Raw genomic sequence first — 19,879 nt, forward strand, 5'->3', positions numbered from 1 at the left:
AAAATGCCATATAACGCATTATAATTGCTAACTCTTCGTAATGTCTGGTATCAGCCTGTATAAGTGTTCCTATTTAATTATATATTTCCAAAACAAGACAATATGACTGCATTAGAATATATATTTATTTGCAAAAGGCATTGAAAACCTGCATTGAGCCGCCATAATGCTCCTTTATGTGTCACATATCATAACCTAAACACAGAGATGGAAAATTTAGGTCCAGAAAGTAAGAATCCACACTAGGGTTTTGGTCCAACTGCCTGGGCAGCTCTGTTCTTAATAAACCCCCCTAATAAACCCCTGGTCCTAATAAAAAGTTTATCAGTTCAACCCTCTCCACTTTAATCGTGCTTTCTAAGGACGCTTACCTCATACTCTTCTTTGAACCCGTAGCCTTGGCCACACTTCATCTGGGTGATGTGTTGTAGAAGGTCAGCCACACGAATGGCAGGCTGGAACTGGCCTGCCTGGTAGGACATCTCCACTGACTCACACCCTCCATATGGGTACGTCTGAATGGTCAGCGATGGCTGGGACATCTCGCTGTGACTGCCATCTACGAGAGCAAAGGACATTGGGAATGGATCAGACATCAAGATACATGCAGCAGCTTCCACAACCAGAATTAGCCTCTAGCATCTTCTCAAACTGCACTGTCCTTGGAGAGTTTCCACTGAAAGCCTCTTTCAGCCTTGACCGGTGTTCAGAAACCCATCCTGGCGAGATCTGAACCTCAGCACAGTTCAGCAAACATCCATCTGCAGTTCACGATTTCACTCGGCACAGTCCTCCTTGGTGATCTCACAGCGAGAAGCTGAGCTTACGACACGGTTGGTTTACTCTGGAAGCTGACGCTGCCACCTGGAGGTCTGGAAAGCTCCTTCTATTCATGGGTGATCATCTTCTGAGAACGTGGACTTGTATAGCCTCCGATTTTGGAGGCTTGCTGTGCAGCAGCAGTCAACAGTACAACACTTGAACTACCCGACAAGAGAGGGAGTGTGCTGTCGCGAGGAACAGCATCATGGCTGTGATTTGGTCACTAATCACAGCCTTCCTTGCTTAGAGACGTCTCCTTGTCTGTGATTGGTCGTAATCAGGACCCCGTTTGCTCTGGGACCTTCACCTCACTGCAACTGCAATCACAAATTTCTGCTGCTATTGTTCTGAGACTCCTCCCCCTGACTGTGATTGATCTTAATGACATTTTTGTTTAAGACCCCTCCTCTTGCTTGTGATTTGTCTTAATTCCAACCTTGTTTGTTCTAATCCCACTTTTTTTTGTTATCAGACTTCTCCCCATGATTGTGATTGATCTTAATCACTATCATCTTTGTTCTGACCCCCCCCCCCCCTCCCAACTCTGGCTGTGATTGGTTCCAATGACCCCTTTGTTTAAGACCCCTCCCCTTGACTGTGATTTTTCCTAATTCCAACCTTGCTTGTTATAATTGCTGCTAATTCCAACCTTTGTTGTTATGAGACTCCTCCCCTTGATTGTGATTTGTCCTAATTCCAATCTTACTCATTATAAGACTCCTCCCCCTGATTGCCTGTAATAACTGTGATTAGTCCTAATAACAGCCTTGTTTGTTCTCAGACTGTTCCCTGACTGTAATTAGTCCTAATCCCTACCATGACAGTGATTAATCCAAACCACAGCCTGTTTTGTGCTGAGGCCCCTCCCCTTAACTGTGATTGGTTCTAATCACACTTTTGTTTGTTCGGAGACTCCTCCCCTAACAATGGCTAGTCCTACTCACCAATGTACACTGAGGGTAATGTGACAAAGTGACCATTACTGCTGACCGGTGGTAGGTAGAGAGATACAGGTATGGTAAAATACCAGCACATGTACATTTGCTGTTTCAGACTGGAACTAAGGATTGAATACAGGCACTTCCTTTCCAAACTTTCATCCAAAAACAACAGCACTTCTTTAATTGAGTGTAGTGATTTGAGTTAGAGCTGTTTTCTCATTTGATGACTAAGGCCTGCCAACTCATTCTTTGTCTACCAAGAGAACACATCTTCAGACCTGAAGCTATGTGAAGAATTTGAGTCATCAATTTCAGACACAAATTGAGGGTTAAAATGTGTCTGGAATGCGGCCCTCAGAAAAACAACAGCTTTGTTTACCGTCATCTGAAATATCAAAACACAAAGAATAGCGTTAAACCGGCCAGACAGCAGATGATTCAGAGCCACATATGACCCAGCCATGGGATCCTACAGGTCAGCTATTGCGACGGCAAGTGTGTTATGGGCTGGAACTGATCTCAATCACCATCATCACCATATGATGTGACATGTTGGTGTGAAAGTGGTAAGTGTGGCTCAAAACAGGGCTATGACTCACTTGCTGTCTAGGTGGCTATACAGCTGGAGTTACTGTGTTATAATCTGAGCTTCTATAGCATGTGTAATGGCAGAGCAGGCATCCTGTCCTGCACACTGTAGTGGATTCCCTGCTTTAACACACTCAGTGTTAATGAGCCGATTAGTGTGTTGGGAACAGGGAAAACACTAAAAGGCATTCACTGCTAACCAGGGTTGAGAAACACTGTTATAAAGGTTCCATACCAGTTTAAGACTATCTAGAACCACATTATGTACAGGTTATGGATTTCTTTATTCAGCTCAGCTAAATCAAACAGTTGGTCAAACTGCAGCATGTAAACACTACTGCTGTCAATTACTTCATAGTGTGGAGAATACACCGATCAGCCACAACATTAGTACCACTGACTAGTGAAGTGAATAACATTGGTTATCTTCATTTACATTTACATTTAAGGCATTTAGCAGTTATTGCTAGTGCTTTGCTATTTACCCAAGAAAAACCTCAGCTACTTTAAATAGACTAAAAATGAAAGCTCCTCTAATCTTAGACTCGAAATAAAGAGATTCTGATTCTGATTCTGATTCTGAGTCCATGATTCGCATGGTTAAATCTGTTGTGGTGGCACAAAGGGGATCTACTCAGTATTACGCAGGTGATGTTATGGCTGGTCAGTGTAGAGAGTTCTTCTATTCCACCAGCACTACGAAAGTCCATGGATTATTAAAGTAGCAATTTAAATCTCAATCAGCCCAAATAGTCATTTCACACTTAAAAAACAAGGAGATAATGCTATAAAATCCACAGCAACACGTCCTCTGCGCAAGTGCGATAGGAGTCACCGGGTTAAAACAGCCCGGCAGAAGCAGTGGTAGGGAAGCGGGGGTATGTTGCATTACAGTAACGTATCTTGTTTGCTAATTTGTAACCCTCAGTCGAAACGAGGATGGAAGCCCTAATTAGCATTTAGCATCCTGACAAGGGCCTACTGGATCTGTGAACTTTCTGCCGACATTCTTACTTGTTACTCGCGTCTGTCATACTTCCCTCTGCTTCATTTGCTCATAATTATACGGGCAGAACGAAGGGAGAGAGGAAGTCAGAGAAATACAGAGAGAGAGAGAGAGAGAGAGAGAGAGAGAGAGAGAGGGCTCCTCCAGCTCGTCCAGCGCCTGCATGCGGATTGTGTGAGAGGTCACGGTGTCTCTGCTTTTCCATGTTAGTTTATACAAGAGATAGAGGCTGGAGGAGTTGGAGGGCAGGAGGGTCACCAGACTCAAACAGAGGTGGAGGACAGGCAGGCGAGAGAGCGAGTGAGAGAGAGAGAGAGAGAGAGAGAGAGAGAGAGAGAGATATGTACCCATGAGACTCCAAAGTGCTTCTCGATCCACCACCCCTTACTCCCTCTCTTTTCCACCCCCCCTCCCCCCACTATCAGTTCTCCCTTAATTCATTATTCATGCCTTTTTTGTCTCGGTAGCAGGAGGCAAATCTCAAAGTGGCAGCCCGGAGGGCATATTATGTTGGCAAAGCGAACACATGGCACCCTCCCTTCCACGCGAAGGCTCAGAGAAATATTGAGCGGCTAACGCTACAGGCCTGAGAAGAAGGTCAACCATGCATTTAGTGACGCGTGGAGCGCTTTCAGGCCCCGAGGAGCTCTGAGTCGAGCTATCTCCAGACTAATCATCTGATTTATTGATCTGTTTAGGTGAGTGACCTCTTGAACTGCTCAAATCTATATATTCTTACAGTTAGAAAACTATGAGATTAACATGTTAAAGTTTCTTGGGGGCACCATTAGTCATCAGAAGGAGAATAAAGACAGTGAGAACTGCCTAGCTTGTAGATTGTCATTACTGTCTGTAGCAAAGTCCAGCACTAACGAGCCGTTCCTGGAGACGTCTGGTGGAATTTTAGGACAGTTGGAGGCACTCTGCCTTCATGTGAAATGTGCTTATTTAACTGTGCTGTATTCATGTTGATACAGGCACACAGGCACGAGAGAAGTGGGCTTGCGACTGGAAGGTCACTGGTTGAATCCCCACGGTTGGAAAGTGAAGGAAAGTTTCTTCCCCCTCTATGTTCACAGCTGAGGTGCAACTGAGAAGGACACCAACCCTCCAACTGCTTCCCTTCCTAACACTGAGGTGCTCCAGGTGTGGTCTCACTGCCCTGATCAGTGTGTAGTGTGTGTTCACTGTCACGGATGGCTTAAATGTCCAAGTTATTAATACTACTACTAATAATAATACTAATTAATAATGACATATACAGTGTTTTTAGAAACCCACAATGCTTAGATTGTACACAGACAAACAAGAAGAGATAACATGGGGGAGACCTGATGGAGTTGAGGAAAGCTGTAAATTACAGAGAAGAGATCAGTTTTAAGGTGAATTTTAATTTTGGGGAACGTTCCAGAGCTAAGGAGCAAATCTAGAGAACGCTCCACAGCCAAGCCAAGTGTGAGAGGGTGTACGGAAGCAGCAGATCCGATGGCTAAGAAAGAGTGAGGGTTCTATAAGAGCTTGATCAGTAAGAAGAACAACAGCGGGTGTGAGGTGGTGATGTGAGCAGGTCTGAATGAGGAGACTTCCACCAAGATAGGAAGGCTGTATCCTCCTCCTCTAAAGGGGATTCACCTTATTTGGCCATGGCCAATTTTAAGAGTAGATAAGAACCTGCGTCTGTGGTTGAAGGAGATAAATTTAAAACATCCACCCAAACGTCTGTATGTCTGATCTTACCATTTTATGGAGGGAAACCTGGTTATGAAGCTCCAGTGAAGAGGATTATGAGGCTCCCAGGTGAGACATTAACCTAAGAGCCTCACAAACACCAAACGCTTCATAATCCAGCCATTTCTCAGGGCGAGGACGTTCTGGTGTCGAGTTCTCTTCCACAGAATGGTAGGAGCAGACATACGAACGTTTGGGTGGATGTTTTAAACTTAGCTTCTTCACGCACAGACGCAGGTCCTCTTCTCTGGAAGGTGGTGGATATGGGCTATGTGGCGCTCCACAGCAGTCCGATCTCTCTGTGACTTGTTTAGAACACAGTTCTCCTCTTCCTCCAGTTACTGTGACTCTCTCTAACCGAGCCCATTACACTACTCACTGTACGTCTATCATCACTGCGACTGTACTCCAGATCAGTGGATTCACCCCATAAATAAAGACGCCCCCTCGCCAGTGTTGAATGGAAAATAAGGTAAATACAGATCAATATACCGTATGTATGTTATTGAATATTATAAATCTGAAGTATGGTAGACACAGAAATAGAGGGGGGAATATGGTGAGAGGTCGATGGTTAGGAACTCTAATGCAGCACGCTTTAAAAATTAGTCTGAGACTGAAACGTTCTGCTCACAGGGATAATTTTCTCATTTCGAAGTCGTTCTATAATAGCTCTCTTCATCTGAGCACGGCTTGCGCATACGCGTCGCGTGAGGTGCGTTCTAATGATTAGCACACTAAAATCGCATTAAGCTCAATTATTGGCACAGTTACATTATTGCGAAACAATGCAGCGCCTTGCCATTAACAATAATTACCCCGCCAGCTAAAATACAGGCGGCAGCGCCTTTCAGTGGGGACAAGATAATGACATTTTAAATTACTTTCAAATGTGCCGTGTTACAGTGGCTAAATATAACTTTAAGAGATCTGTGAGAGAAGTTGCACGCAGAAAACCCGTGAGGTTTCCACTTCGCCAGAAGAACCTGCGGCTCTCTAAATCGCTTGGCTCTTTTTCCCCTAGTGGTTTATAAGAATATCTCTGTATAACTAATATCTGTGAGTCTGTTGCTTGGTTACTTTTGCACTTATTACCAAAGTGATGTGAGGTCACATGAGTTTAAATGATCTTATAAAATATTAACTTTTAGTTCAACATCAATCATGCATTCATAAGCACGCTCCTTTCAGCTACTTACATCAGTTTAATGCTCTTTATATAAGAATATGACACGTACGGTTCCACTGCTGCTTTAGTCAAATCTAATGGACAAAAACCAAGAGCGAGAATGACAGGAGAACCTCCCTAAAGCATCAGACACCACACCAAGAACCAAGATAATAAGAGCATGATGGAAAATGACTGAGAGGAGCCAAAACTTAAAAGAAGAGCTTCCATGAGAGCATGAGGAAACTCAAAAGTACAAACTCTATGAGGGTGTGAGGAAGAACCATTGTGAGGAACCAAGACTCAATTGGAGAACCTCCATAAGACCACAAGGACGAACCACTAAGATGAATCAAGAATGGCATGATAACCTTACTAGGAAGAACCACTGAGAAGAACCAAGACTCAAGTGCAGAACCTCTATAAAACCACGAGGAAGAACCACTAAGAGGAACAGAAATGACTGAAAAATGATTGAGAAGAACCAAGACTTAAAAAAAGAACCTCCATAAGACATGACAAAGAACCTCTGAGAGGAACCCAGACTCAAATGGAGAACCTCCATAAAACCACAAGGACGAACCACTAAGAGGAATCAAGAATGGCATGATAACCTTACTAAGAAGAACCACCGAGAACCAAGATTGAAACGCAGAACCTCCATGAAACCATAAGAACCATTAAGTGGGATTGAAAGTCAGAAGAGCAGCCTCAATAAGAGTATGGGGATGAACAACTAAGAAAGAACCCAGGCTTAAAGGAGAACCTTCACAAAAGCATAAAGAAGAACCACTGAGAAGAACCAAGACTCATAAAAAGGAGAACCTCCATAAGACCATGAGGATGAACTATTATGATAAACTGAGTTGGAAAATATGAATATGAGTATGAATATGAGTATGAATATGAATATGAGTATGGGTCTGAATATGAGTATGAGTATGAATATGAATATGAATATGAGTATGAATATGAATATGAGTATGAGTATGAATATGAGTATGAGTATGAGTATGAGTATGAATATGAGTATGAGTATGAGTATGAGTATGAATATGAGTATGAGTATGAGTATAAATATGAATATGAATATGAGTATGAATATGAGTATGAGTATGAGTATGAATATGAATATGAGTATGAATATGAGTATGAGTATGAGTATGAGTATGAATATGAGTATGAGTATGAATATGTAGAAGGAAAAACAAGGTACAAAGGAGAATCGTCCAGCTGAGGAACCAAGACTCAACAGGGGAACATATCCTCCTCATAGTTACTGATAGCCCTGGTGATGTGTGAGAGAAGCTGGTGACTAATGTTAAAATATAAGAGTCCTGTTCAGCAAGACACTCAGTACCAGGACTATCAGTACAGGCAAAACTACCAAGTTCCAGACCTTTGTAATTAAAAGTTTTCATAAAGAAAATTAAATCTGTGAAAGATTACTCAGGTCGTCCCTGACTGAGGTTCAGGTTAGCCTCAGTGTCCCGTTTGCCAATGACAGTAAAGCAGGGCTGATGGTCCCATGGTGGGGTATCTGTTTCCAGCCTCATATCATTCCCCTCATCAAACAACCCTCCATTCTTCCTCCTGCTGTTTGATTTTCCTACATTAATGCTTAGACTTGAATTGGTCTTGATTAGTGATGCTACTCAGTTGTAATTAGGTTATACACATTTGATTATGTTGCTATGCTATCCCAGATAGTTTCTAGGATGTTGTAAGGTAGTTAAAAGGTAGGGTTGGTAGGCTGCTACTTTCTAGATGTTGTCATATAATTTAATCTTATTTAAAATCATTTTTAAATCAGATTTAGTCTTACATAAAAGGTTTAACATTTGCATCCAGAATTTGTTGCTATCTTATAGAGTACACTGTTTCCTCCACCCGTGCAATATCACCAATGCCACTGGCAGCAGCACAACCCCATGCTTCACAATTGGCAAGGTGTTCGTGAAATGCTGTTCCTGTTTCCAAAACTCATCTGGCTTCTCTAGATGTTCTACAGCTGTGATGTTTCACCATGAAGATCAATCCAAATAGATTACAGGTGGTGTTTCATTATGAATCACTATAGACAACATTCAGTAGAGAAAAGAGAGCGATAGCGCCACCTATCTCAGATACATGGCAAAACAAAAACATGCTGGTAATCCTTGTTTCTTTTTTTTATTATTTGTCTGATGTTTCCCTTTTATCTCTCAAATAACCCACCTGTCTGTAGCTCCTCCTAGCACTAGCAATGCTCCCGACACTAGGAGGGGAAACACTTAAATGGGGGTCCTCCAATACATGTGAAATCAGCCATTGCCTCTTTTTGAACTGCAGCTGACACACTCGGAGGAAAGAGTGGGGTCCCCAGCTCCACCACACTAGCTAACAGACACCTGTGCTGGCTGATATCACTTTAGAGTGATGAGGGAGCAGATGCCACCAGGAGAGAACATGGCCATTTGTGCTATCTCAGACTCTGGCTGCTGATGGCAAAGCAGCATGGCTTGAGATTCAAACCCATGACCCTTGGGACATAGTGGAAGTGCATTAGACCACTGAGCTCACTTGTAATCCTAGTTTCTGAACGAGAGACTGGGCTAATCTGACTCTTAACATCACGGTAACTATGAAGGTGCACTTTAAGGAGGAAAATGAGTTGTGTAGGTCGGTACACTGCTCTCATGATGGCCAGGATAGAATGCCTTTGACTTCGCTTTTACATCCCAGCATCAAATTGAATTACTTCATTTTCTGTTTTTCAACGTATTCAGAGTAAATCAATAAAACCTCAGGATACAAACACACAGTGTGATGGACAGGGACCTGCATTCCTCTAACTCTACCCTTCTCACCTTTATCTCCCTCGATTTTCCCTGCCTTTCATATTATACCTCTGGAAGCTCCATAGGGAGCGTGTCAGGTTGGGAATGAATAGTCCGAGCTAAATTATTGACTGTGAAAGGGAATGATTATGGCATGTACCACGGCCAATTTACACATGTCTCAGACTACAAATTTACAGCTCAGATCAATAAATACCTCCAATTCTCGCTGAGTCGGCACCACCGTCATTACAACAAGCCCTTTCCCTCGCTTTCGCTTCCTTTCCACCCCTGAAACGTCCCTTTTTTACCCTTTATTACATACTCTTGCTTCTGTAGATCAATACAGCACTATATAAAAGTCCTTCAGCACCTTTCATTTATTTCATTTACCATTAAGAAAGTTGTTAACAACAAGTTATTCATTCTCCAGGAGATATCCTGTTTGGACAAAAGTATTGGGACACATGTTTATTCATTGTTTCTTCTGAAATCAAAGGTATCAAAAAGAGTTTATCTGGCTTTTGTTGGAGTAACTGTCTCTACTGTACAGAGAAGAAGGCACAGGTGTGAGGATTTGACTGCATTCAATCACAAGAGCATTACCCCACCTCATCCCCAACTCCCCAACTCATCCCAAAAGTACTGGATGGAGCTCCACCACCATCATTCCAGAGAAAACAGTTCTTCCACTGCTCCACAGCTCCTCAATGCTGGGGGTCTTTATACCCCTCTAGTCCACGCCTGGCATTATTAGGCAGCATGGAGCCAATAGGGTCATGATGTTGATCTGCTCCAGAGAGTCCTATTCTATTGGCAGTACTTTACCACAGGGACTAGACAAGTTGTGTGTGTGCATTTGCACATCTGCTGGGCAGTGAGTGGTCTGTATGGACCACGTGTAGCGGGGGTCTGTGCTGGGCAGTGAGTGGTCTTTCTCCTTTTCAGTGAATGATTGTGTGTGAGTGTGTGTGTGTGTGTGTGTGTGTGTGTGTTGTGATGGGGGTAAATGGGCAGTGATTTACTTGGTCAACAGCACTACTTCAGCTGTCTGATCTCCACTTCTTCCTGCACAGCGTGGTGCAGTCTCAGATGATTGACGTCCCACTCTGGCAGCGTTGGCTTATGTATCAAACCGGGCTGAAAAGGAGTGCTCTGGAACCCCCCGCTGGGACATATCTGGGTTTGGAGACTCCTGCTTGGGAGACTTTTTCAGGGCGGCCTTTGAAATTGTTTTTTTTTTCTGACTGGCTGAGATATAGATCGAAATAATATTTCAAAACCTGACAAGTTGGCTGAAGCAGGGCTGACTCGTGGCAGGGGAAACTTGACTTAAATGGCACAATTGACACATCAAAGCTGGAAAAAAGCAGTGAAAGTGATTCATCGCCCGTTTTCTTAACAAATATAACCAAGGCCAATATCTGCAGCACTGACCACCAGACAAATTCAAATAGCCCAGCACACAGAGCTGCTGCTGAGAGGTCAGCATGGTGGACTTTAGCCTGTCCGGAGCATTAAATAAGCTCAATACGCTGATTCAGTTTAGTAGTGCGACGATTCACAGCCTGTCACTTCATTTTGAAGAAATCTAAATTGGAAATAAAATTGAACTGATGCAGTTTGATTAATTCTGAATGATTGTTTCCTTTTTATCGTTCATAAAGAAAGACTGCCTACTTGTTTTACCCCCTGTATATCTGGATGCCTTCACAAGACATGACAAAGCAACCATATCCACCATTAGTGTTGAACACTAATGCTTTTAACCCATCTATGCAATGAATACACACACACACACACACACACACACACACACACACACACTATTGATCAAACACACACAGTGACAGTAAGCACACATGCCTGGAGCAGTGGGCAGCCATTGCTGAGCAGAAAGGGTGAAGGGTCTTGTTCAAGGGCCGGACAGTGGCAGTTTGCCAAGCCCAGGTCTTAAACCCACAACCCTGCCAATCGCCAGGTGCTGTAATCGCTGAGCCACCACTGCCCCAAATAGTTTCTAATGACCTCCGCACAGCCTGTGACTGCTTTATTTGATTTTATTTATTTATATTTGATGTTATTTAGATTTCCTTTTTATATATGTATTTATATATATTTATACATGCTGACCTCTCAGCAGCAGCTCATTTCATTTTTTGTTCTAAATTATTATTTTAAGTTACGTCTATGTGTGTTTGTATTTGTTTCCCCTCTTTTATTTATCTATCTATTATCTATATTTTTGCTTTTTGAGTTTTTATCATTTTTACCAATTTTATGGTTTGCTCAAATTAGTTTGCTACTTTTAAACTCTTGTTTAGATTTTATATTTATATATATACTTTCATTTTCTAATCTATATTATTTTGTATCAGCTCTGCTATATTGGAAATTAGGGTCATCCTCAATATGCTTACAGTTAATTAAAGACTGATTGATTGATTGATTGATTGACCAAGGATTTAAGTTCCTGTTACATTTGAAAGCACACTGATATTAATTGTTTACTGAACATTTCTATATCGTGGCTCTGATTTGGATGTGGATATTTCTGCTCCATCGTCTGACCCTAACAGGTGCTGAACACTGGTCAGTTATATGCTGGAGCTCAGTTTGATTGTCTGCTACAGAGATCAAGTGTGATAATGCTGCTATGATAATATGATAACTGGATAGAACTACTGTGTCCAAAAGTATGTAGACACTCCAGTGTATGAAATCAAAGGTAGTAATAGCCAGTAGTTTTCCAGCCTGTATTACAGTAGATGCTGGAACATTGCTGTGAGTAGGATTTGATTGCATTCAGTCACACAAATGCATCAGTCAGGACAGGTACTAAAGTTTTGATACTCTAACTCATCCCAGGTACTGTCATATGGCAAATACTTAATAATAATACTTAAATTATTATAAATTATATATTTAATGTATATGGATTGATTAGATCATGGCTGTAAAAAGAAAGCAATGTGAAGCGAGTCTGGACAGTATGTGTGGCTGCTGCAGATTGAAGACTTTGCAGATTGAAGTATTTCTGTGTTTCCCTTTATATTTACATAAACCCTGAGCCTCGTGGTGAAGCAGCCCATACAGAGTAAGTGCAGTCTGTATCTCTCACTGTGTTCATGCATGTATATGTTCATTTAAATGCTACATCAAGACTCAAGAAATAGCTGTGACATTTCAATCTACATGTGTGTGTGTGTGTGTCTGCACTCGGGGGGTGAAACTGTGTCGCTGTAGCCATACACACCCACAAAACTACACACTCTCACACACAGAGACACACTCTCACAACAACTCAGGTGATTCAATCTGAGAACAGGCTTTCCAAAGCTAAAAGAGCAGAGACGTGATTCATTTTGTCAAACGTGAGAAAAAGCTTTCAGAAGCTCACAGGTGAGATCGGCTTCCAAATCACGTACATCCCTCCGCCCTGTCCCGCTCCCTGTGCCTTGCTGTATAACCCCCAGTACTCAAGTGTTACTTTCACTCAAACACAATGACACCCTGCTCGCAGGTAATGACTAGCATTGTTTAGGTAAAGCTGCTACTAGCCTGTCCACCTCTCAAGGGTCTGGAACAGCACCCAGCCCAAACCTTAAAGCTGCCATCAGGGGGAATAGACTCGTTCCAGGCTGAACGGACCTGACTGAAGAAATTCAAAGCAGTATAGGGTGGTTCTCCTGCAGCATAGTTAACCCTTACAAACCAGCAACAAAAGCACACACTGTCACTCAGTTGGAGCTATTTCTGACTCATATTTCACAGGAGAAAATAAGTGAAGCCTATCACTTATGATGAGCATCTAAAAGTAGGCATTAACTACTGTAACTGTACTGTAAGTCGCTCTGGATAAGAGCGTCTGCTAAATACCTTAAATGTAAATGTAAATGTATCCACCCTTTACTCATCCAATGTGCATGAATAACTATATCCAAATCCATCATGCACATATACACCCATATCCACCCTAATCCATTAACATTTCCATCCATACACATCCATACTCACCTGTCCTCATACTCCTTCATACCCAGCCATATGTTTCCAGAACCATACCCATATCTACTAATACTCATTCCTAACCACCTTTACCCATTTACATCCATCCATACCCAAACCCATTCATAACATCTGTATCTATCCACACATTTACATATCCATATCCATCCATACCCATATCCACCTATACCAATCCCCATCCATACCCACCTGATATTTTTTTTTACCATCCATATGTTTCCACAATCAAACCCCTTATTCACTTACTTATACCTTATACCTATTCAAAACCATCTGTATCCATTCACACCCAATCATATCCATCCATACCCATATCTATCTATTCTATCCCCATCAATCCTCATCTGCACCCATACTTCTTCATGCCAATGCCGCCAAAATTCATCCATACTCATATCCAACCATACCCATCCATACCAATCTATATCCATCTACACCTATCTGCTTCCATCACTCATTCATAATATACCCATCTCCACCATCTATATCTATTCCATATATATACTCATCCACACCATTTATATCCCTTCCATACTTATACCCATCCACACCATCTATATCCCTTCCATATATATACCCATCCACACCATCTACATCCCTTCCATATATATACCCATCCACACCATCTACATCCCTTCCATATATATACCCATCCACACCATCTATATCTATTCCATACTTATACCCATCCACACCATCTACATCCCTTCCATATATATACTCATCCACACCATCTACATCCCTTCCATATATATACTCATCCACACCATCTATATCTATTCCATACTTATACCCATCCACACCATCTATTTACCCTTCAAATATATACCCATCCACACCATCTATATCCCTTACATATATATACCCATCCACACCATCTATATCCCTTCCATACTTATACCCATCCACACCATCTATATACCCTTCCATATATATACTCATCCACACCATCTATATCCCTTACATATATATACCCATCCACACCATCTATATCCCTTCCATACTTATACCCATCCACACCATCTATAAACCCTTCCATATATATACCCATCCACACCATCTATATCTATTCCATACTTATACCCATCCACACCATCTATTTACCCTTCAAATATATACCCATCCACACCATCTATATCCCTTCCATATATATACTCATCCACACCATCTATATCCCTTCCATACTTATGCCCATCCACACCGTTTCATATTCATCTCCTAGCTATTCCTAATATACCCATTAATAACCATGTGCCCATCTTTACCCATTCATATCTATCCATACCCATCTATACTCATACTCACAATCATGCAGACCCATCTATACCCAGCTATATCCATATATACCTTTTCCTATTCATACAGATACCCGTTCAACCGTTCTACCAGGTATCTCTAATACGAGAATCAAACCTTGTAAATGTAACAGCCGACAACACTGCAGCGGTAATAGCTCTCACCGTCTAGCAGCTATGCCTTCAACACCCCAGTCATTCCACTCCTTACAGCTGTTCTTCTAACCCAGACGTTTGAAGATCATTAGCAATTCAGTGTCTGCTGACATTGATTAATTACACTTCACACACTTTAGCCAGTGAAGAGGGGCTTACCAATAGATGTGGTGGCAGGAACTGGATCTTTGGATACTACAAAAGTTTAGAAAGAAGGAAGAGAATAAACACGTTAGACTCAGATCTGCTGTGTGTCACACTGTACTGAATCAAACATCTGGAGAAAGCCTCAGCAGGAGAGGGTTCAGTACCTGAGTAGTACGAGTTGAGGAGGGATTTACTCTGCAGAGTCTTGCCCTGGACTGAGAAAGAGCAGGGGGAGGAGGAGGCTACAGGAGAAAGAATAACACAGGATCATTTACACACACTTGTGGCAAATCCCACAAACACACACACAACACAGGCTAGTAGGAAAAATGGGCAATATCATCTTTAAACTTCAAAACTAATGTGATTTTTAACTACAAATAAACAGTCATGTAAAAAAAAACAGAGAAAAGAGAACATCCAATAAACCCTCTCCCCTATTTATCACTCCTTCAGATGAGTAGAATCAGAGTCAGCTGCAGAACATCAGCTGCAGATGATCAGAACATGGTTGTAGAGGATCATTCCTGAGGAGTTTGTCTGATTTAAACCTCAGACGTTTAGTCTGGTCTGATCTTGATTGATGGTTGAAGTGAGGGGTGAAGAAGATCACCATGGTCAGATCCAGAGAGCTCTCTGAGGCCTTCAGGAAGAAGGGTGGAGATGCAGAGGAGTCTGGGAATGAGTTTAAACAGATCTTAGAACAGTTAGAAATCAGCCGCTGTTCCACCGCCCACTAAATCATTGACCAACATGACCAGATCAGACCATCCTAGCAATGTCAGGCCAAGAGCAGAACCTCAAGATGAGTAAAGAAGCCTCCAACAGTCCCAAAATGCCATCACAGGACCTGCAGGTTGCTCTCACCATGGCTGATGGTAAAGTACCATCAGAAAGAGACACACAGGTCTGATCTTCATGGGAGGAGTGGGAAGGAACAGTGTGCTTTGGACCAATTCTTCCATCTTTACCATATTTATTTATTTATTTCCCTGCCCGATTCTCCTTCAACAGGTTATTTTAAACATCATATTCTTTCTTTTTCTTTGAGTATCATCATGTTTTTGTTGTCCACCCTTCTCCAACACTGACTCACTACCCAGCAAATCCTGCTTTTAATAAACCCCACTGACACCGTCACTCTGATGGTGCCCTTCTAGACTATTGAGTCATAAATTCACTGAATTTCAGCCCTGAAAGCTGCACTTGTTGAAGGATATTTGGCGCAATAACAAACAGCCACGGACTTATTTATTTGACACACTCACACACACACACTCACACACACACACACACACACACACTCAACCCCTCTGTATCTGCAAGACAGTGAATCAGCTGAAGCACTGGCATGACCCACGGAGCCAAAACACCCTGACTCATACGGAAACTAACCCTGGCTGTTAGTGACGTGTGCAGCACTACCATCGCATCCTGCCCTTCACCAAGAGGCTCGCCCTCAGCTTCCACAGCACTGCTTTACATTTTAATGAGTAACAGCACAGCCTGCTCAGGACCCCAGTGTCTGATGTGGGACGGTACATATGCTAATGCTAAAGTGTGCGGCTCTCCCGCACTATCTGTTAAATAAAAAAATGCTTCCACAGCAAAAGCTCCAATCAGCGGGTCGCTCAGGTTCATCTGCGAGCGCGAGAGTGCTGGAACAGGGAGCCGTCTCTCTGCAGGTGGCTCTGTGTTCATTTAGATGGTAATGGTGTTCGAATGCTGAAGTTGCACGTTTTGAGGGACTTCAGGCATAAATCTGTCTCTGACAGAAGATCCTCCGAATCTGGAGCTGTGACCCATTTACAAACATGAAACAGCCCCGGCTGATGCCTTACAGAGCTGGCCTGGATATTTAGCATTAAACTAAACAAAGCTGGGGTGTTCAGTGTTTGTCATGGAGTGTGAAATGTCTAGACTGCAGGGATACACAAGCAATCAAATCGAGCTGCTCAAGTGTTTTAGTAATGATCACTGATTCATGATTAGATCCAACAAAGAATCCCACCTGAACATCATAACCAAGGTTCCAGTTCTCCCAGTGCTCATGCTCATCCTGCAGCTGTTGCATCATCACCCACAGATATAATGACCTCCCGCCCCTTTACACTATGTGTCCAAATGTTTGTGGACACCCCTTCTAATGAATGTTTTCAGCTACTTTAGATTGCAACAGATGTGCAAATGCACACAGCTTGTCTAGTCCCTGTAGAGAGGCACTGCCAATAGAATAGGACTCTCTGCAGGAGCAGATAAACCTCATGAACCTATTGGCACCATGCTGCCTAATGCCAGACGTGGGTTAGAGGGGGATAAACCCCCCCAGCATTGAGCTGTGGAGCAGTGGAAGAACTGTGTTCTCTGGAATGATGGTGGTGGAGGAGCTCCATCCAGTACTTTTGGGATTAGTTGGGGAGTTGGGGATGATGAGGTGGGGTGGTGATCATCATCCAACATCCTGACCTCACTAACACTCTTGTTGCTGAATGCAATCAAATCCTCACAGCAATGCTCTTTCTCCAAAATCTAGTAGAAAGTCTTCTTCTCTGGACAGTAGAGACAGTTACTCCAACAGAAGTAGGATAAACTTGTTTTAATACCCTTGGTTTCAGAAGGAATAGTGAATGAGCAGGTGTCACAATACTTTTGTCAATATACTGTATGTGTGAAAGCACGCTGAGCTTCTTCTCTGGCCTTTATATTCATAACACACATCCTACATTTTTCTTGTACTTTCTTTCCGCTGGTTTTATCTCTGTGAAGTCCATTAATCAAGTCTGGGTGAGTTTATGAAACAAAAAAACAATAATAATAACATTTAATATAACAATTTAATATAACAATATATAACAAAATATAACATTTAATATAACAATAATAATTCATTTCTACCGCTCTACTATTCATGCAACTGTTTTCCAACTCTGTAGTCCTTAGAATTAAACAGGCAGTTTTTATAGCTGCACTGTAATACAGCAGCCCCATAGCCACCACCTGCAGATACCATAGCAACAGCCTAGCAACCACCTAGTATCATCCTCCCAAAAAAAACACCATGTCCTAACCTATCAGCAACAACACATAAGCAAGCACATAGCAATATCACAGCAACTACCATAGCAACCACCTGACATACCATAGCAACCACATGTCAAAAAGAGTACTGTACTGTAGTGGCCACATAGCAACAGTCTAGCAACTGCCTGAAACTGGAAGCTACTAAACATGCCTCACGTTCCTCACCTTTGGGGTAAAGCAGTATAACGTGAGAATTAGCATTTTTATTGCTGGGCTCCCCCTACAGGTGAGGAGTGTATTTCACTGTTACTCCACTGCTGTACATATAAATATCGCTTTGAGCGCCCCCTCATGGAGAGCTGTACATATGCATTTCTGGAAAAGTTCCATAGTGCAGTAGAAGCATTCCGGCCCGGAGTGGGAATGACGGAGACGCCGTTCCCCCCCTGTTATACTCAGTGGAGCTTCAGCGTGATCCTGAAGCTGCTGTTTTAGGGTAAGTTTGCTAGATAATGCTGCTTTAAATTAGCTGCCAAGCGAGAAATCCTCTTGAAATCCCTGGATTGAGGTTCACACTTTATTCACAGCAGCCTGCAGAGAGTAAAGCAGGCAGGCTTTAGTTTGTACACTAGTGGTTTGTTGTAAATCCATATTCTGCTGTATTGTTGCTTGCGACAGAAGTGCTGAAAGTGCACTGAGCTGTCTGGCTCTACTGACGAGCGTTTCAGCATCGTGTACTCTGCAGTAACGTCAAATCTCTGGCCATTAGCGGAACAGGAGATACAGCGACTGAGCCTGGAATCAGACTGCTGTTTGGCGACTTTACCGTGCCACCCAGAACTGTTCTACAGTGGAAACACAAACAAACAAACAAACAAACAAACAACTGCAGCCTAATCGTTACTGTAAACCCAAACTCCACTAACGCGATTACTCGCCATTACTATGCGGCTCTTTCTCTCTCTCTCTGTATCTCCCTCTTTCACGCCCGCTCTCTCTTTTTCTTGCTCTGACCGGTCCGTCCAAATTAATCTATCCACAAAGGCCACAGTGACATTTTGTGCAGAAAGAGCCTCAGAAAGACCCTTCCTAATTACAGCCCGCCGCACAGCATGCCAATGCCACTTACAGCGGAGAAGAGAGGGGGAGGGGGGGGAGCACCACCCAGCCTAAATGCCACTCGCGCTCCTTTTCTTCGCCGAGGCTTTGGAAAGCAGTCGATGGAGCGGCCTCTTGATATGTAGAGTGCTCCATTTTGGTTTGGGCACAAAGTGGCTCTCGAAGGCGGTCGATACGACGGCGACGGACAGCTGGTGAAAAGGACGGTAATAGGAATCTCAGGACAGACAGGAGAGGGGAAAAATTACAGGTGGTTGACCCTCTTGGCTCGGAGGCCGCCGACGCAGAGGCTGAAAGAGTGGCGTCTAGAACAGCAGAGGGAGGTACGGCTGTTAGAAGCGAACTCAGCACTCCAGCGCTCTGACAGGTCACTGTATTTGAAGGTCTGGAGCAATTAGCTGACCTCTGCAGAGGAGGCTGAGGCGAGATTATTAGAAGATCTGAGTGGAGGAAGAGCAGAGAATCTGCCGTATCATTTCCCTGCCTTTCAATTAAACAGCCTGCCGTTAAAAAAAGACGCTGGCGTTGTGGTTGTGATGTCAGAACCATGAACCATATGAACCAACAGACATGTTTCTTTTTAGTTTTACCACAATAGCAACAGCAAAATGGGTTCTACAGAGTACAGTACAGTACTGACCCCTTTTAGGTGCTATAGGTGATCTATAGGAGATCCATTACTGCCTAGAGTGAAGATCTACGGGAGGGTTTCCTTGTATTTTGAGGCAGCCTTTAACCAGCAAAGACCCAAATATGTACTCTGCCACACACCTTCCGCCTCTGTGTTAGAATTTCCGGTCATGTTGTTTCCGTATCGTGTTTAAAGTGAATGCAGTCTGAAAGAGGCTCCTGCTGTGGATCATTAAGGACCATAAAGTGGCTTGTTATGCTAACCCAACATTCAATCAGGCTCTTTAACCTTCTTTAGAGCAGTTTAGAGCTGGTTCTGGAAGCATATTTATGGCATTTAGCTGACGCTCTCATTCAGAGCGACTTACAAGGTGACTCGTATTACAGAGCCGGGCCAATGCAGTGTTAGG

The 19,879-nt window shown here is 42.9% G+C and overlaps 1 protein-coding gene across 1 annotated transcript in view; it reads right to left on the reverse strand.

The window, feature by feature from the left end:
* ptprt (protein tyrosine phosphatase receptor type T) overlaps positions 1-19,879 on the reverse strand; it is a 218,938-nt gene that overhangs the window by 72,024 nt on the left and 127,035 nt on the right. Inside the window, 3 exon segments of the mRNA XM_072683369.1 lie at positions 372-559; positions 14,712-14,747; positions 14,864-14,941. Coding sequence (XP_072539470.1) covers positions 372-559; positions 14,712-14,747; positions 14,864-14,941 — 302 coding nt within the window.

This window comes from Salminus brasiliensis, chromosome 7, assembly GCF_030463535.1.
Source record: "Salminus brasiliensis chromosome 7, fSalBra1.hap2, whole genome shotgun sequence".
Lineage (NCBI taxonomy): Eukaryota > Metazoa > Chordata > Actinopteri > Characiformes > Bryconidae > Salminus > Salminus brasiliensis.